This window comes from Chelonia mydas, chromosome 8 (genome assembly GCF_015237465.2).
Source record: "Chelonia mydas isolate rCheMyd1 chromosome 8, rCheMyd1.pri.v2, whole genome shotgun sequence".
Taxonomy (NCBI): Eukaryota; Metazoa; Chordata; order Testudines; family Cheloniidae; genus Chelonia; species Chelonia mydas.
This window is the reverse complement of record NC_057854.1, coordinates 96683689-96698210: the sequence shown is the minus strand read 5'-3', so window position 1 is coordinate 96698210 and position 14522 is coordinate 96683689. Positions and strand designations below refer to the sequence as shown.

General features: G+C 39.8%; 1 protein-coding gene across 4 annotated transcripts in view; it reads right to left on the bottom strand.

Moving 5' to 3' along the window:
* FAF1 (Fas associated factor 1) overlaps nucleotides 1-14522 on the bottom strand; it is a 302183-nt gene that overhangs the window by 17196 nt on the left and 270465 nt on the right. For all 4 annotated transcript variants that reach the window (XM_027824594.3, XM_037907794.2, XM_043552605.1 and 1 more), the window contains 2 exons: nucleotides 14151-14228; nucleotides 6114-6329 (listed from right to left, as the gene is read on the bottom strand). In XM_027824594.3, the coding sequence (XP_027680395.1) occupies nucleotides 6114-6329; nucleotides 14151-14228 (294 nt within the window). The remainder of the gene's footprint in view (nucleotides 1-6113; nucleotides 6330-14150; nucleotides 14229-14522) is intronic.

Genomic DNA, 14522 nt, shown 5'->3' with positions numbered 1-14522 from the left:
ATGAACAGTTTTCTTTCAGAAAACGCTGACACAAAATCAAAATGTGTCACAGGAATGTATCAATTTTGTCAACATTTTCAATGAAAAATTGTCAAAGAGCTTTATTTTGACAAGGTCAAAGTCCTGCATTTCATCTTTATTGTTTCAACTTTTATTATACTTTATAAAAAGCTGAAATAATGAAGTCGAAATGAAGCGCTTTGACCGTATCAAAATTAAGTGTTTTGATAAAATCATTTTGATATCCCCCAAAAAGCTGCGATAAGGGTAGACACACTGTCCATGTACCAGAGTGTGTTACAGGGGTCTAACTGTGCACAGTATTTAAATACAGGAACAATACAGTGTAAAGAGCAAAAGGCTTGTTTTTGTTTTGTTTTAAGTAAGTTGGAAGACCTGTAACATGGGAGACATTTTGAGATTGCTCTTCTTCACTTTGGTTCCACTAAAAATGGGATTACATGCTTAGATGGAGTAAAGTTAATTAGCGATTAATGGAATTCCACACATGCTACTTCAGACTCTGGCTAGAGTATTGTTTCAGCTGCATTGGTGAATATTCTTTGTTATTTTGAGAACAACAGTAAAATGAATACAAGAAATGGGACGTTTCCTGTTTATATGACTCCATCCCCTCTTGGGCAGCAAATTCCCAAGGTGAATTAGGATTCCCAAAGTGTATTAAGATGATAGAAAAATAAAGTGAAATGCTTTCATTTATACTAAAATTAGAGTGCTTCTTTTTAGTATGAGAGGGGAACATGTTTGAAAGCTAAGCTCCAAGAAGTAACCTAATTAACCACACAAATATGAACTGAAGCATTAACAACAAAAAATGAATTCACTTATTGAGTGAAGATTCACATACACCTACTCTCTAAACAAAGCAGCAAACTGTACATACACAAGTGCCAGAAATTACACTCATGTTTGATCACACATTTTCATGCAACCAAGTCTCTGAAGTCTATGAATTATGGATACTGTATCACAGAGAAACAATTAATACATTTTCTTTCTCAAATGCAATAAAAGATATTTTGGTTTAGCGTATAGTGTATCGTCATCATTGCATCCACTTGTGACACACACATGGGTGCACTTTACATGGTTCAGATTAAGAGAAAAATAGCATTCCCCAAATTTAGGGAGCAAATATACTATGACCATGCACTCGCCATCTAGTGTACTGTGACAGGGAAAACCATATAGCCAGCAGGCTAAATGCCAGTGACTCCAGAATTTGCATTTTAAACATGGCTATGCTCAGGCTTAGAGGTATTGCCAACGTAATAGTTATAGGGGTCACTACTGAGAACACTATATACCCATAGCTTGAGGTACCCTGTTGGGATGGATACCCAAAGCATACAGAGCTACTTAAACTTCAGCTCCTGATACAACTCACACCCCGTATATTTCAAAGCAGATCCAATTTGAAATTCATGGTACAGGGTTGTAAGAGATAAGGATTAAAAGGGCTTTTTTTGAAAATTTACATTAAAAAAATGTCCCAAGTGAAAACCTCGTTCATCCTTCCACCAGTATAAATAATGCCGCTGCCAGCACCACGCTTTTCATCAGTACATCTCAAAGCGCTTTACAAAGCAGGTCAGTGTCATTAATTCCTTTTTCCAAGTGGGGACACTAAGGGTATAGTTTCAAAGTACCATGAAAACCTGCTCCCATTTTCTATGGCATTAATGGCCAGATCAGAGCAAGCCAGAGGGGTAGGCAAATCGGATAGCCACCTTGTGTGTTAAAGGACAGGGAGAGCAGTCGAATTAGTGATGGTTGCTTGTCCCCAATTGTTTATCTACTTTCTATCATGACAGTAATTACTTAAATAGCAAGTGCTTTATTTTGGGGGTCATTAATTCAGACTGACTAAAGGTACAATGTAATAATTTAATACAATTAATTATCTAATATCTGGTCCTGGGCAAAATTTCACACCACGGTGAATGATCTGTGCCCTGTACAGTTCATACCTATCCAACTTCATAAATAACGTTGTTGTGTTTTACTAGTGTTCAGACGTACAACACTTTCACATTAAAAGGTGGAGAATTTTACCCCCTCCTGCTGCCTCTCACTCCCAGCCCCATCCCCCCACACAAAAGAAGTCCTTCAGAATCACAGCCCTATATGCAAACTACAGCTTGACACGAAATGTATTACATAGCAAGGAGTCAGAGGCTGATCCAATATACATGCACGATTTTAGGAGTGCATCCTGTAACTCAGCATTGCATGCCTTCCTACCGTGTATAGAATACCCTGGAGTTTATTATTTACAATACCAAAATGCCTTCAATATTGGAATTAGGTTGCTCTTCTAAAATCATAATCTGAAATATTTTTACCATACATCGTTACACATGAGACTGATATAAATCAGTTTATTTACTAATAAAAACAGCAAAAGGCCATCAAGCCTAACATGTCTGCTTCCTTTAAGTTTATTTTAAACCAACCTTCCTACTGCCATTTAATCTCCTCTACCATTCTTTTGGCACACAAATCTAGCCATCTCCTGAATTTACTTAGGGCATGTCTTCACTAGCAACATTAAAGCGCTGCCGAGGCAGCGCTTTAACATGGCTGTGTAGTCGTGGCACCAGCAGCACTATAAAAAAACCCACCCCCACTGTCTACACTGCTACTTTAAAGCGGTGAAACTTGCAGTGCTCAGGAGGGTGTTTTTTCACATCCTTTGAGTGAGAAAGTTGCAGCGCTGTAAAATGGCAGCGTAGATAAGGCCTTATATTCATTGCTTCATTCGCTTTACTCTTTTTACTTAACATGTTTTTACTTACATGGGTTTTACCCAAGATCCTAACTCATCAATGTACTTAGTTTTCAGATGATCACTCATTAATCCACTACCAATGTGAAATAATAATAAATTCTTTGGCTAAATTTTTCCAACTTTTCTTCATCTTGATACTTATATAGCAACTCTCACCACAGTATCTAAAGCCTAAAGCTGACTCACTGATTCCAAAGGTTGCCACAGGTGCTCAGCAACTTTGAAAATTAGGCTATTTATTTAGTTGCCTAAATAGGATTTAGGAGCCTAAATGAAGGCACTCTGTTTTGCAAATCTTGGGCTTAAGATTTATGTAATGCTTTCCATCTGAAGATCTTAAAGTGCTTTATGAAGGTGGGTATATATCAGTATTTCCATTTAATAGAAAGAAAACTGAGGCAGAGAGAAGTTAAGTGACTTGCCAAAGGTCACACAACTGAATCAGTAGCAGACATGGGAATAGAAGCCAAGTTTCCTGACTCCCAGGTCCTTTATCAATCCTCCCCCTCTCTTACTTTGTGTAGCACTTTTCATCCCGAAAAATCCAAAGAGATCTATCAATTTCATCATTATTTTGAAAGGTACAATAAGGTCACTGATGTCTATACTCTTCTAATGAGAGCACTGCCAAGCTAACAGGATCCCTACTTTGTAATTAAAAGCCATTACCTGGGGCTAGGTAAACTGCTTAACATTGTCCATACTGGAAAGAGTACTTTTCTCCATTTAATGAGGCTGCTGTTCTGAAGCGCTAGGGAGTCTCATATTGAAGATGCCATTGTGGTGGGTTTTTGTGGGGTGTGGTGGGAGGCTAGTCTGTGTGTCACATAATTAAATCCTTGCTTCCTTGGAGCTCATGCTGTAGTGGGGCCTGATGGGAAAGGGGAGCAGGATTTAGATCATTGCCTGGCTTCTTGAGAAGAAGTGAAGGGGAAGGATCTGAACACTGCCAAGTCCTCTAACTGGTTTGCCCCTTAACATTCTTTCTCCCCATTGATTTCAGGGTGTTTGAATGGTATTCTTGGGTGCATCCCATTATGGAATTGATATTATGTTGATAGTTTGTGCACTGGTTGTGGTTTGCCGGCTTCCTAACATGCGTAGGGGTGATGCTGAGATTTATGGGATTGGAAGGCATTTCTCCGCCTCCCACTTCAAATCTGTTTCTCCTCTCCACCAGTTATAAGTACCTTCAAAATAAAAGTGCATCTATTTCTTTTTCAACATCTCTTAACTGCCTCTTTGGACAGATTCTGTGATTAGAAATCAGTTTTTCTGCCTTTGAGACATGGCTCAAGACAAGCCATCAGATATCTACAATCCCGTTCACAGTTATGTCCCAATCATCACAAATCAAGCCTGCTCTCAAGAGGATATGTTTGTTAAGTACAAATATTTCTAGAGCTTTTTGGGCGGGCTGTAATTTAAGATGACTTTTACAAACTAGACACTAATCCTGAAGCAACAGATGGCTATTACAAAATGGCACTGCAAACACTCTGAGTTGAGTCCTATCCTGAGTGAACTTCCTGCGGAGGAGAAGACAAGGGTGGACCTAGCAAAGGATCCCACATAGTGGGCTCTCATGGTGCAAAAAGGACATAAAGCCAGCTTAACCAGCCACCTGAGGATTTCTCCGGCATGCGCAATCCACGGGTTACAGAGCTAATCTCCCCACCACCACAGCATATGGGGTGTGTAGCTGGTATGCTGCCAAGCCCCACCGCTCAGTGACTGACATAACTTGTGCTGCTGTCTTTGCACCCTTTCCCGACCTCAGGTTTTGCACTGATCACAACTCAGCTGGACACACCCAGATTGGGCCCATTGCCTTTTATTTTAGTAGTAACAACTATGCTATAAACAAAATCTAAGTTATAATTCAGCAGACAACACCATCACCAAAAAGAGTATCTTCAAAGAAATCTAGTATAAGAAAAGCTCTAGTGATCAGAATCCATGGCAGGTTTAACCACAGATAAATTAGCAAACTTGAGGATCGGGGAGTTAGTACAGCCTATAATGATGGTCATTCACACCAGATAGGACGTCATTATTTTTTGTATACACTTCAAAAGAAGTTTTAGGCAAGAATTAAAAGTGGTTATTTACTTGATTTTATGGATTACGTAAGGGATAGATGAATAGTTTATCAGGGATAAGTGTGCTAAAGTACCCGATAACTCATTTATGGTTTGACAGAGCCCTTTCTACTCATGTCACAAATTACATCAAGCAAAATGGACATCAACAGGAAGATCAGAACACCAATCTGAACAACAGAACTTCATGTCCAGGAGAGAAGATGAAATGCTGCTCACCAAATGAACTTTGGGAGTATTATGCTAAGCAAGAGGGATTCTACTTTCTTTTAAAACAGGGAATAAAGTTTTTGGGTCAAACTCTGTTTTTGGATGTGTGTGTCCAGTCCTCACTGAATTTGACCCTTTACATTTTTTGCTTTAGAATTTTTTTCCCCCTCTGCCACTGAAAGTCTGGATCTTCTGATGTAGCTTTTTATATAACAACATGCCCTAGGGCAGTGATTCTCAATTTTTTTTTTTCCGCGGACCACTTGAAAATTGCTGTGGGTCTTGGCAGACCACTTAATGATCTTTCCAAATGTTTGTACCATTAGTTAACTATTGTAATAGTTGGATAAAAGCGCTATATAAAAAAAACCCTTAATAATAATTTCTCTCCCCTGCCACAGCAGCTCCCAGGCTGAGGCTGGGAAGGAGGGGGTCTCTCCCCCACCACAGCAGCTACAGAGCTGAGGCTGGGAAGGAGGGCCATCTCTCCCTGGCAGACGCAGCCCTGGAGCTGGGGAAAGTCACCTCTTTCTCTGGCTGCTGCAGCCCTGCACATCCCAAATTCCCCCCACGCCCTCTTCTTTCCCCACTGCCCCCTCCCACCTACCCCCATTCCCCCCAAGGTCACCACCTCACCTTACACATGCGTCTTCTCCAGGGTCCTGGCACCAGGCCTGCGCATCTCCACTAATGAGGTGGGTGGCCCTTCATTCTCTCGTGTGCGGCCGCCCAGGCGCGCACCTTTGACAGAACTATCCACGGACCACCTGAATGGAGCTCGTGGACCACTGGTGGTCCACGGACCACAGTTTGAGAACCTCTGTCCTAGGGCTCTCATGTTAGCTCCTGACTTGCTTTGTGTCATGGAGCTTGACCATATTACAACATACCAAGCCAACCTTCATCTTTCATGCTGTAACATACATGCCATCTTGATACATACAACTAGGAATAAGGAGAATTTATTCACAGAAGGTATGTTTACTTACATCTCTCCTTGGAAAGGTGCCCAGCAGCTTGAACTCTTCCCAAGGGTATCCCTTGGAAGCTACAAAATCAAAGACAACCTGCAGCTTACTGCTGGCCAGGAAACGCCGCTCAAAGAACTCTCCGCTAGGTGTTCGGATACGCAGTTTGCTGACTGACTCAGTGCTCTCTTTTTTTGGCTCTGGAGGCAAAGACTGCTCTAGAGATAGCCTGATAGCCTGAGGAAAGAAAAAGGACCATTTAGCTTCAATTTAACTACTTAGGCATGGGAGTTTTTCCATTTTTCATGCTAAAACGCCGAGAGGAATCAAGGGCTCCAAAACTTTAGCTGTGCTTTTTGTCTCAATGACAAAACCATTTTTGTGCATTTCTTAATAACAGCCCACCAGACAATTAATTAAAATAAACCCTTCCTTTATAACACATAATTAAACCTACAGTTTACTGCATGATGGAGATAGGTAATTTAATTGTTTGGCAAAAAAGCATCAACATTTTTGATTGAGGGAATAACTGTCAAGTGCTCAACTGCTTTCTAAAGAGTACAAATTAAAGGCATTAAATACATTTATTTTTGTAAATACTTTTTATTATCAAACTGTACTCCTCTCGGCAAAATAACTGACCATTTGAAACTAAGGAATCTCTTCCTCCTCCTGACAGCAATTCACAATGAAAACAAATCCCCTACCTGTTAGATTTACTAAAAATACTTGTAACTAAAATGCTCTGATTGGGATATTTCTTCTATATATTTAAGGCATACAGGTTATTTAGCGTATATGAGGCACGAAAGTGGGAACAGCCATAGTCATAGGAGGATCAGCAGGGAAAAATGCAAGGCAAAAAAGTTGATTTTAAGGAGAGATTAAAGGAGGAAAGGAAAAATGCTATCCACAGAGAAATGGCTCCAAGCACCAGGATTCATTTTTGCTGCAACAGCTACAAGAAATCAGCCAATATTTAATGGCTCGGCTGAGGGCAGAGTGGGAAAGTCTTTTTTTATGTGCATATAAATAATAAAAAGTAATAGCAAAATTTTTTTTTGTACATCAGAAGCAGGAAGCCTGCTAAACACCCAGTGGGGCCACTGGACGATCGAGATGCTAAAGGAACACTCAAGGACGATAAGACCATTGCGGAGAAACTCAATGAATTCTTCGTATCGGTCTTCATGGTTGAGGATGTGAGGGAGATTCCCAAACCTCAGCCATTCTGTTTAGGTGACAAATCTGAGGAACTGTCCCAGATTGAGGAGTCATTAGAGGAGGTCTTGGAACAAATTGATAAACTAACCCGTAATAAGTCACCAGGACCAGATAGTATTCACCCAAGAGTTCTCAAGAACTCAGATGTGAAATTGCAGAACTACTAACTGTAGTCCGTAGCCTATCATTTAAATCATTCTGTACCAAATGACCGGAGGATAGCTAATGTGACTCCAATTTTTAAAAAGGGCGCCAGAGGTGACCCCACCAATTACAGGCCTTCAGTACCAGGCAAACTGGTTGAAACTATAGTAAAGAACAAAATTGTCAGACACATAGATGAACATAATTTGTTGGGGAATAGTCAACATGGTTTTTGTCAAGCGAAATCATGGCTCACCAATCTACTAGAATTCTTTGAGGGGGTCACGAAGCATGTGGACAGGGGGAAATCCAGTGGATATAGTGTATTTAGATTTTCAGAAAGCCTTTGACAAGGTCCTTCACCAAAGGCTATTAAGCAAAGTAAGCAGTCATGGGATAAGAGGGAAGGTCCTCTCATGGACTGGTAACTGGTTGAAAGATAGGAAACAAAGGGTAGGAATAAATGGTCAGTTTTTAGAATGGAGAGAGGTAAACAGTGGTGTCCCCCAGGGGTCGGTACTGGGTCCAAGTCCTATTCCACGTATTCATAAATGATCTGGAAAATCGAGTAAACAGTGAGGTGGCAAAATTTGCAGATGATACAAAACTACTCAAGACAGTTAAGTCCCAGGCAGACTATGAAGAGCTACAAAAGTATCTCTCAAAACTGAGTGACTGGGCAACAAAATGGCAGATGAAATTCAGTGTTGATAAATGCAAAGTAATGCACATTGGAAAACATAATCCCAACTATACATATAAAATGATGGGGTCTAAATTAGCTTTTACCACTCAAGAAAGATTTTGGAGTCATTATGGTTAGTTCTCTGAAAACATCCACTCAATGTGCAGCGACAGTCAAAAAAGCGAACAGAATGTTGGGCATCATTAAGAAAAGGATAGATAATAAGACAGAAGATATCATATTGCCTCTATATAAATCCATGGTATGCCCACATCTTGAATACTGCATGCAGATGTGGTCGCCCCATCTCAAAAAACATATACCAGAATTGGAAAAGGTTCAGAAAAGGGCAACAAAAATGATTAGGAGTACGGCACATCTGCCATATGAGGACAGATTAATAAGACTGGGACTTTTCAGCTTGGAAAAAAGAAAACTAAGGGGAGGGGAAATATGATAGAGGTCTATAAAATCATGACCAGTGTGGAGAAAGTAAATAAGGAAGTGTTATTTACTCCTTCTCATAACACAAGAACTTAAATGAAATTAATAGGCAGCAGGTTTAAAACAAACAAAAGGAAGTATTTTTTCACACAACGCACAGTCAACCTGTGGAACTCCTTGCCAGAGAATGTTGTGAAGGCCAAAACTATAAAACGGTTCAAAAAAGAACTAGATAAATTCATGGAGGATAGGTCCATCAATGGTGATTAGCCAGGATGGACAGGGATTGTGTCCATAGCCTCTGTTTGCCAGAATCTGGGAATGGGCGACAGGGGATGGATCACCTGATGATTACCTGTTGTGTTCATTCCCTTTGGGGCACCTGGCATTGGCCACTGTTGGAAGACAGGATATTGGGCTAGATGGACCTTTTGTCTGACCCAGTATGGCCGTTCTTATGTTCTTATAAAAGTAAGCAAATGTAAACATGTATCTAAAACATATATATATTTGATTGTCTTCTTATTCACGCTCTGTATGTTGCTTGTCTCCTTAGATGGTAGCTCTTTGGGGCAGGAATTATAGCTACCTGTGAATTTGTTCTCGGCCACGATCCTAACCAGGGCTTCCAGGAGCTAGTATAACATGAATCCTGTGGCCAGGATTTTCAAAAGAAGATGCCTGCTAAATTAGTTTGGCCTGATGTTCTAAAGGAGCCTACATTCAGGCACCTGTTGGTAAAAAATCTTAACAATTGGGATGATATGAAAAAAGGCACAAAAGAGAAAGATTTTTCAAAGGCAGTTAAGTGCCTAGTTCCCATTGATTTTCAATGGGAGTGAGGCACTCAATTGCTATTTGTGTCTTTGAAAATCTCCCCCATAGTCATTTAGAGGGAGAAACGAATTACATGAAAAGGACAGAATGGGGCAGAGGCAAGGGTACAAGATCATTTAAACAATCTGCTTCTTACATGCAGACATTGGGAAACATTATATCTCAATATAAACGATTATACATAGAGCTTCACATGGGCTTTTGCAATCCCAGGCATTTTCTGTGTGAATCCAAAAGAGCTTTTTAATGTTCTTGTGGCTCAAGTTAATTTTTATGTGTCTGCTATGAGATTATATTTTAAATAATATAATTAAATAGATTCTATTTCCTTTCTCTCTTTCCTCAACCACCTGCTTACTATCTTTCTGTTTTGACATTTCCTCACATAGTATAATAACAGATGCTACATTATTTACTGAACTCAATCAATTATATTACAGAAAAATAAACAACAGTAGCTCATTAGAGCTCTTTTCTTTGTGCAAAGAATACCTAGCTCCCCAAAGTAACCAGTCTCCAAGGCTTCAACATAAAATGACAATATACAATGGATATTCCACCCCAGTGAACCAAGTTAGAAAACAATTATGAGCTGGATAACATTAGCAACGCTTGGATCTGAATAAGCAAGCTGAATTTTGTTGATAAAAAAGGATGTTCAGTCTGTGAATAGATCAATAGCCAGATTTCAAATATATGGAACTGAACATAAAGCCCCTTATGTAAGCAAACACTGTTACAGAACAACGGAATATAGGTAATCCGTACACTTGAACATAGGGAGTGTCAGTAAACAGCATTGTTAAAATCTCTTTTGTTTGGCTGAGCAAACAGATCTTATTCTTTTCATTATTACAGTTTGTATTAAAACAAGGAAGCTCAGGTATAGTTTTAATCGTGGACTGGTTTTTCTGCTTTTATGTGAGAAAACAGTTTCCAAAAGGCCAGGGTAGTAAGCACAATGCAGCGGACGGGAATTATTGTTTCTATGTGTTCACAATTACTTTTAAAGAGAGAAAGAAAACACACTAGTTACATGAATTAGAAGATAAGCAAGGCAATTTCTCAACAGTCTTATTGCTGTTGCTGCTACAGTACTAGTTTACGTGAGTTCAATTACGTGAGTTCAATTGCTAATAACTTTACAGAATGCAACTTGTTCATTATTCACAACAGAATTCTCATATTCCTATTTTCTGCAAGACTCCTCTAGTGTCCCTCTAATGGTCTCTTACCTTAACTCCCATTCTTGACTTTTGGTAGCAACAGGAGGTAAGAGGACAGCAAATCCGACAGTACAGTGTAGAGAAAAGGTGGAGCATCTTATGCAACACACTTAATACTGTAGTTCTGACTAAATGAACTATTCACAATATAACATGGTTTAAAAGTTCTGGAAGCACTTAAATATTTCAGGTTCTTGGATGATTTATCTTGGTCAGAAAGATGTGTGCAAGGTGAATTGTTGACACAATTTGCTTGTGAAGTTTATCTTCGAGAATAAAAAAATTATGTTGGTTACCTACTTTATTTTTTTGCAGTTGTATAATGCAATGTTTCCATATATCAGAAAAGAACACAGTACTGAAATGTCACGAAATATACATTTAAAAAGCCACTTCAGGGGAGAAAACAAAACACAACAACAAAGAAAAAGAAAGGAAAGGATGCAATTTAAACAGGATTTCACCAGTTCCACAGACTTTAATCATCTGGAAAATTAAATAAAAACATAATGCCAGATTTCAAATGTCTGCAAAAAGAAAAGAGTCAGAAAATTATATTAATGAACAGAAAAAGAGGGGAAAGTATGTTGGTTTATATATTTATATAGCATTAGCAAACAAACACACCCTACGAGGATGCAGATATATCAATGCTTATTATTAATAAGGCTCTTATTAATGATGGGTGAAATTCTAGGCCCCACTGAAATCAATGGCAAAATGCCCATTGGTTTCAATGGGGCCAGGATTTCACCCTTTAAGTTTGCACATCTATAGCACTTTTAATTTGAAAGTCTCATCCAAGGATCTCAAAGCCCTTTTCAATCATTAACTGACTTAGCCCCATCTCACCCCTCGGAGAATGGATAAACATAGGGAGCATTTCAGCAGCCACTGACATGCAGTTTTATTTTGGGTACTACATGATAGCTGTTTTAACCACACACGCAGCGGTTGATGACATAGCTAGCTGAGCTACGATTCTGTTTGTTTCACCAGAACTCCTCTAAGGACTGATAGTCTCATGTACGGTTTTTTTTTGTTTTTTTTTTTTTGGGGGGGGGGGGGAGGGGAGGGGAGTGGATGTGCACTATCCCTTTTTTTAATCACTATGTTATACATTTGCCTGGAGATAAAGAAGAAGAAAAAATTACTGCTGTGTGCAGAACTTCATACACATTACACTATGACTGTTTTAGCATGCGGGAATATACTGTACTGGGAGATCACACTTTGGACAAAACAGATTGGGACAATGGACTAGTTGTGAAACCCCACAGAATCCCCAAAACAAGCTTTTACTGGGGAACTGTTAGACAGGACACTTGTGGCACAGTCTGACAAAAAATTACATGGCTGAGTCTGACCGTATGCAGCAGGAAAGTTGGGCATCCTGGATTAGATCCTGCAGAATCTCTGCTGGACACCTGTACTTTCAAACTCTTCACACCACAGTTGCATTTGGGGAACAGTAGTTTCCACAGGGGGTGGTTTATCCATCCACTCAGACTAAGGGAATGGAGCACACCTGTATGATGGCTCATATCTCACAAATTAACAAATTGTTCCCATGAGATGCTTCCTGGAGAGGGGCCAGTTTGGGGCTGTGCTCAGGTACACATCAATGCCTCTTACAGGGCTGATTTGCCATCTTTTGTAACCCTTGTACCTGAATGGGTGTAACAAGAGATTAGCTATTGGTTCAGCAAGAACTAGTGCCATACTTCATTGCCTTGGATTTGTAAACAAAATTGTGGCTTTGTGGCTTAACACTTGTATATTTCTCATTAACAGTGTACTTTGACAAACATTCTAAAGAGTTAAATTCACTCATCTTGCTTAGTTTCCCTTGCAGCCAATATCACAACGGAGAGTTTGCATCATTATTGTGACAGGGTTTTTGAATTTTCACTGATACCTTGGTTTTGGGGGGACAGACTTTGGCATTTAAGGTCTCAGTCAGAGACTAAAGGTTTCTTTTCTTTAAAAGAAGTTTCAGGATAAATTTGATTGGCCATTTAAAATTATATTATTAGTACAAAGAAAATAATTGGGATTTTTGTGGGCTTTTGGTTACTTTTATCTTAACATTAAAAAACTGCTTCATTCCCCAAATTAAATTATGCAAACCGTTTGTTCATAGTGCTAACTAGGCTCCAAGATATTTGAAAACAAAAGTAAAGAAATCAATCCATAAAATGAAAAGCAACTGAGATACTGTGTTTTAAAAACTGGTATCTGCAAAGACAATGTTTGGAGCTTCAGACACAGGACCCCTAATTTAAATAACTCAAAATGTTAATGCTAATCTCATGTTTTATAATTTAAAAAGTATGTTCTTTTCCATATAAATAATAAAATATAGGTGTATGAAATATTTATTATATGAACCGATGTTAACTGACCACTCGGGCTGAGAGACTGTCACTGTGATTTTTCCTAAAGCTCACAGATTAATCATTGTCTTCTTTGCAGCTACTCATAGTTGGCCCTTGGATCCATGAAACCAACTGCCAAAGATCCCTCTAAATTGGGGGGGTACTTGGGCCCAATATGTATAGAACGATGTCATTTGGTCTGCAGTGGATAGAGCCAAAAACTATCATAAGCTTCCTCCCAGCTGCATGAAGCTAAACTGGCCCTGCCAGTCAACCAATGGACTGTCTTGGTCTCGCTCAGTAGAATGGCCCAGTTCATAACGCAAAGATTGAGAGTACGGCACTCTTGCATTCTAATCCCAGCTCTAAAGCTGACACCCTCTGTCGCTTAAACTGCAGCAAGGGAGGTTTAAATTGAAGATTAGGAAAAACTTCCTGCAAGGGTAGTTAGGCACTGGGACAAATTGAATACGGAGGTTGTGGAATCTCCATCACTGGAGCTTTTTAAGAACAGGTTGGACAAACCTGTCAGGGATAGTCTAGTTATTGCTTAGTCCTGCCTTGAGTGCAGGGGACTGGAGTAGATGACCTACTGAAGTCCCTTCCAGTCCTACACTCCTATGATTCTATTGTCAAGCCACTTAACTTCTCAGACTCAGTCAATACCCCTCCTGTGTAAAATGAGGGCACTAATATTAATCTCCCATCCACTAGGGGTGTGATGATTATTTAGTGCAGTGATCAAAGTGCTAATAGACCTGAATGCATACAAACCCACACTTTATCAAAGATGAGGCGTTAGACCTCATGAGACCCTGGTGAAGTAGGTTATCCATGTAACAAACAAGGAAACTGCGGCAGAGAGCGCTTCAGACTTGCCTAAGGATAGTGGAAGAGCAGCAGATAATATGAGACAGAACAGTTAGTGGAAAAGCCATAAAATCATGTTTTACCCAATAAAGTAAAACGATCTATAAATGTTATCCATGTTAGATTAAAGTATGTCATAGGTATTGAATGCCCACACAAAAAAATCTTAGTCAGCTCTGAGTGATGGTTGCCAGGTATCCCACCAACACAAACTCTAGAAGTTGCCCCAAAAGGCAAAGTGTCCCACCTCACGTTCTTCCTCCTGTTCTTTTCGAATCTGCTCCAAACGAAACTGCTCTGCTTGTTCTCTCTCTTGTGCTTCCCGCTATTAAAGAGAAAGAAACAATCACATTTACATTCAACTGATAGCTAAGCAGCACAGCCCATAGCCCTGTGCAACAAACTGCATTACCCACATGAAGGAGAGGAAACTCCACAAATGTTTCTTTTTCTGCTGGGGTAGGAGTGGTTTGTGCAGACCTGCCACAGACAAGGGGCAGACTGCAGCTGTCACACCGGGTTCCACAAACAGAAGGGGAAACAGTGCAAATTAATACAGCCTCAGACTGGGAGGAGCTTCTGAAAGATTGGGGCTGAATGGGAAGCATGCCACAAAGGT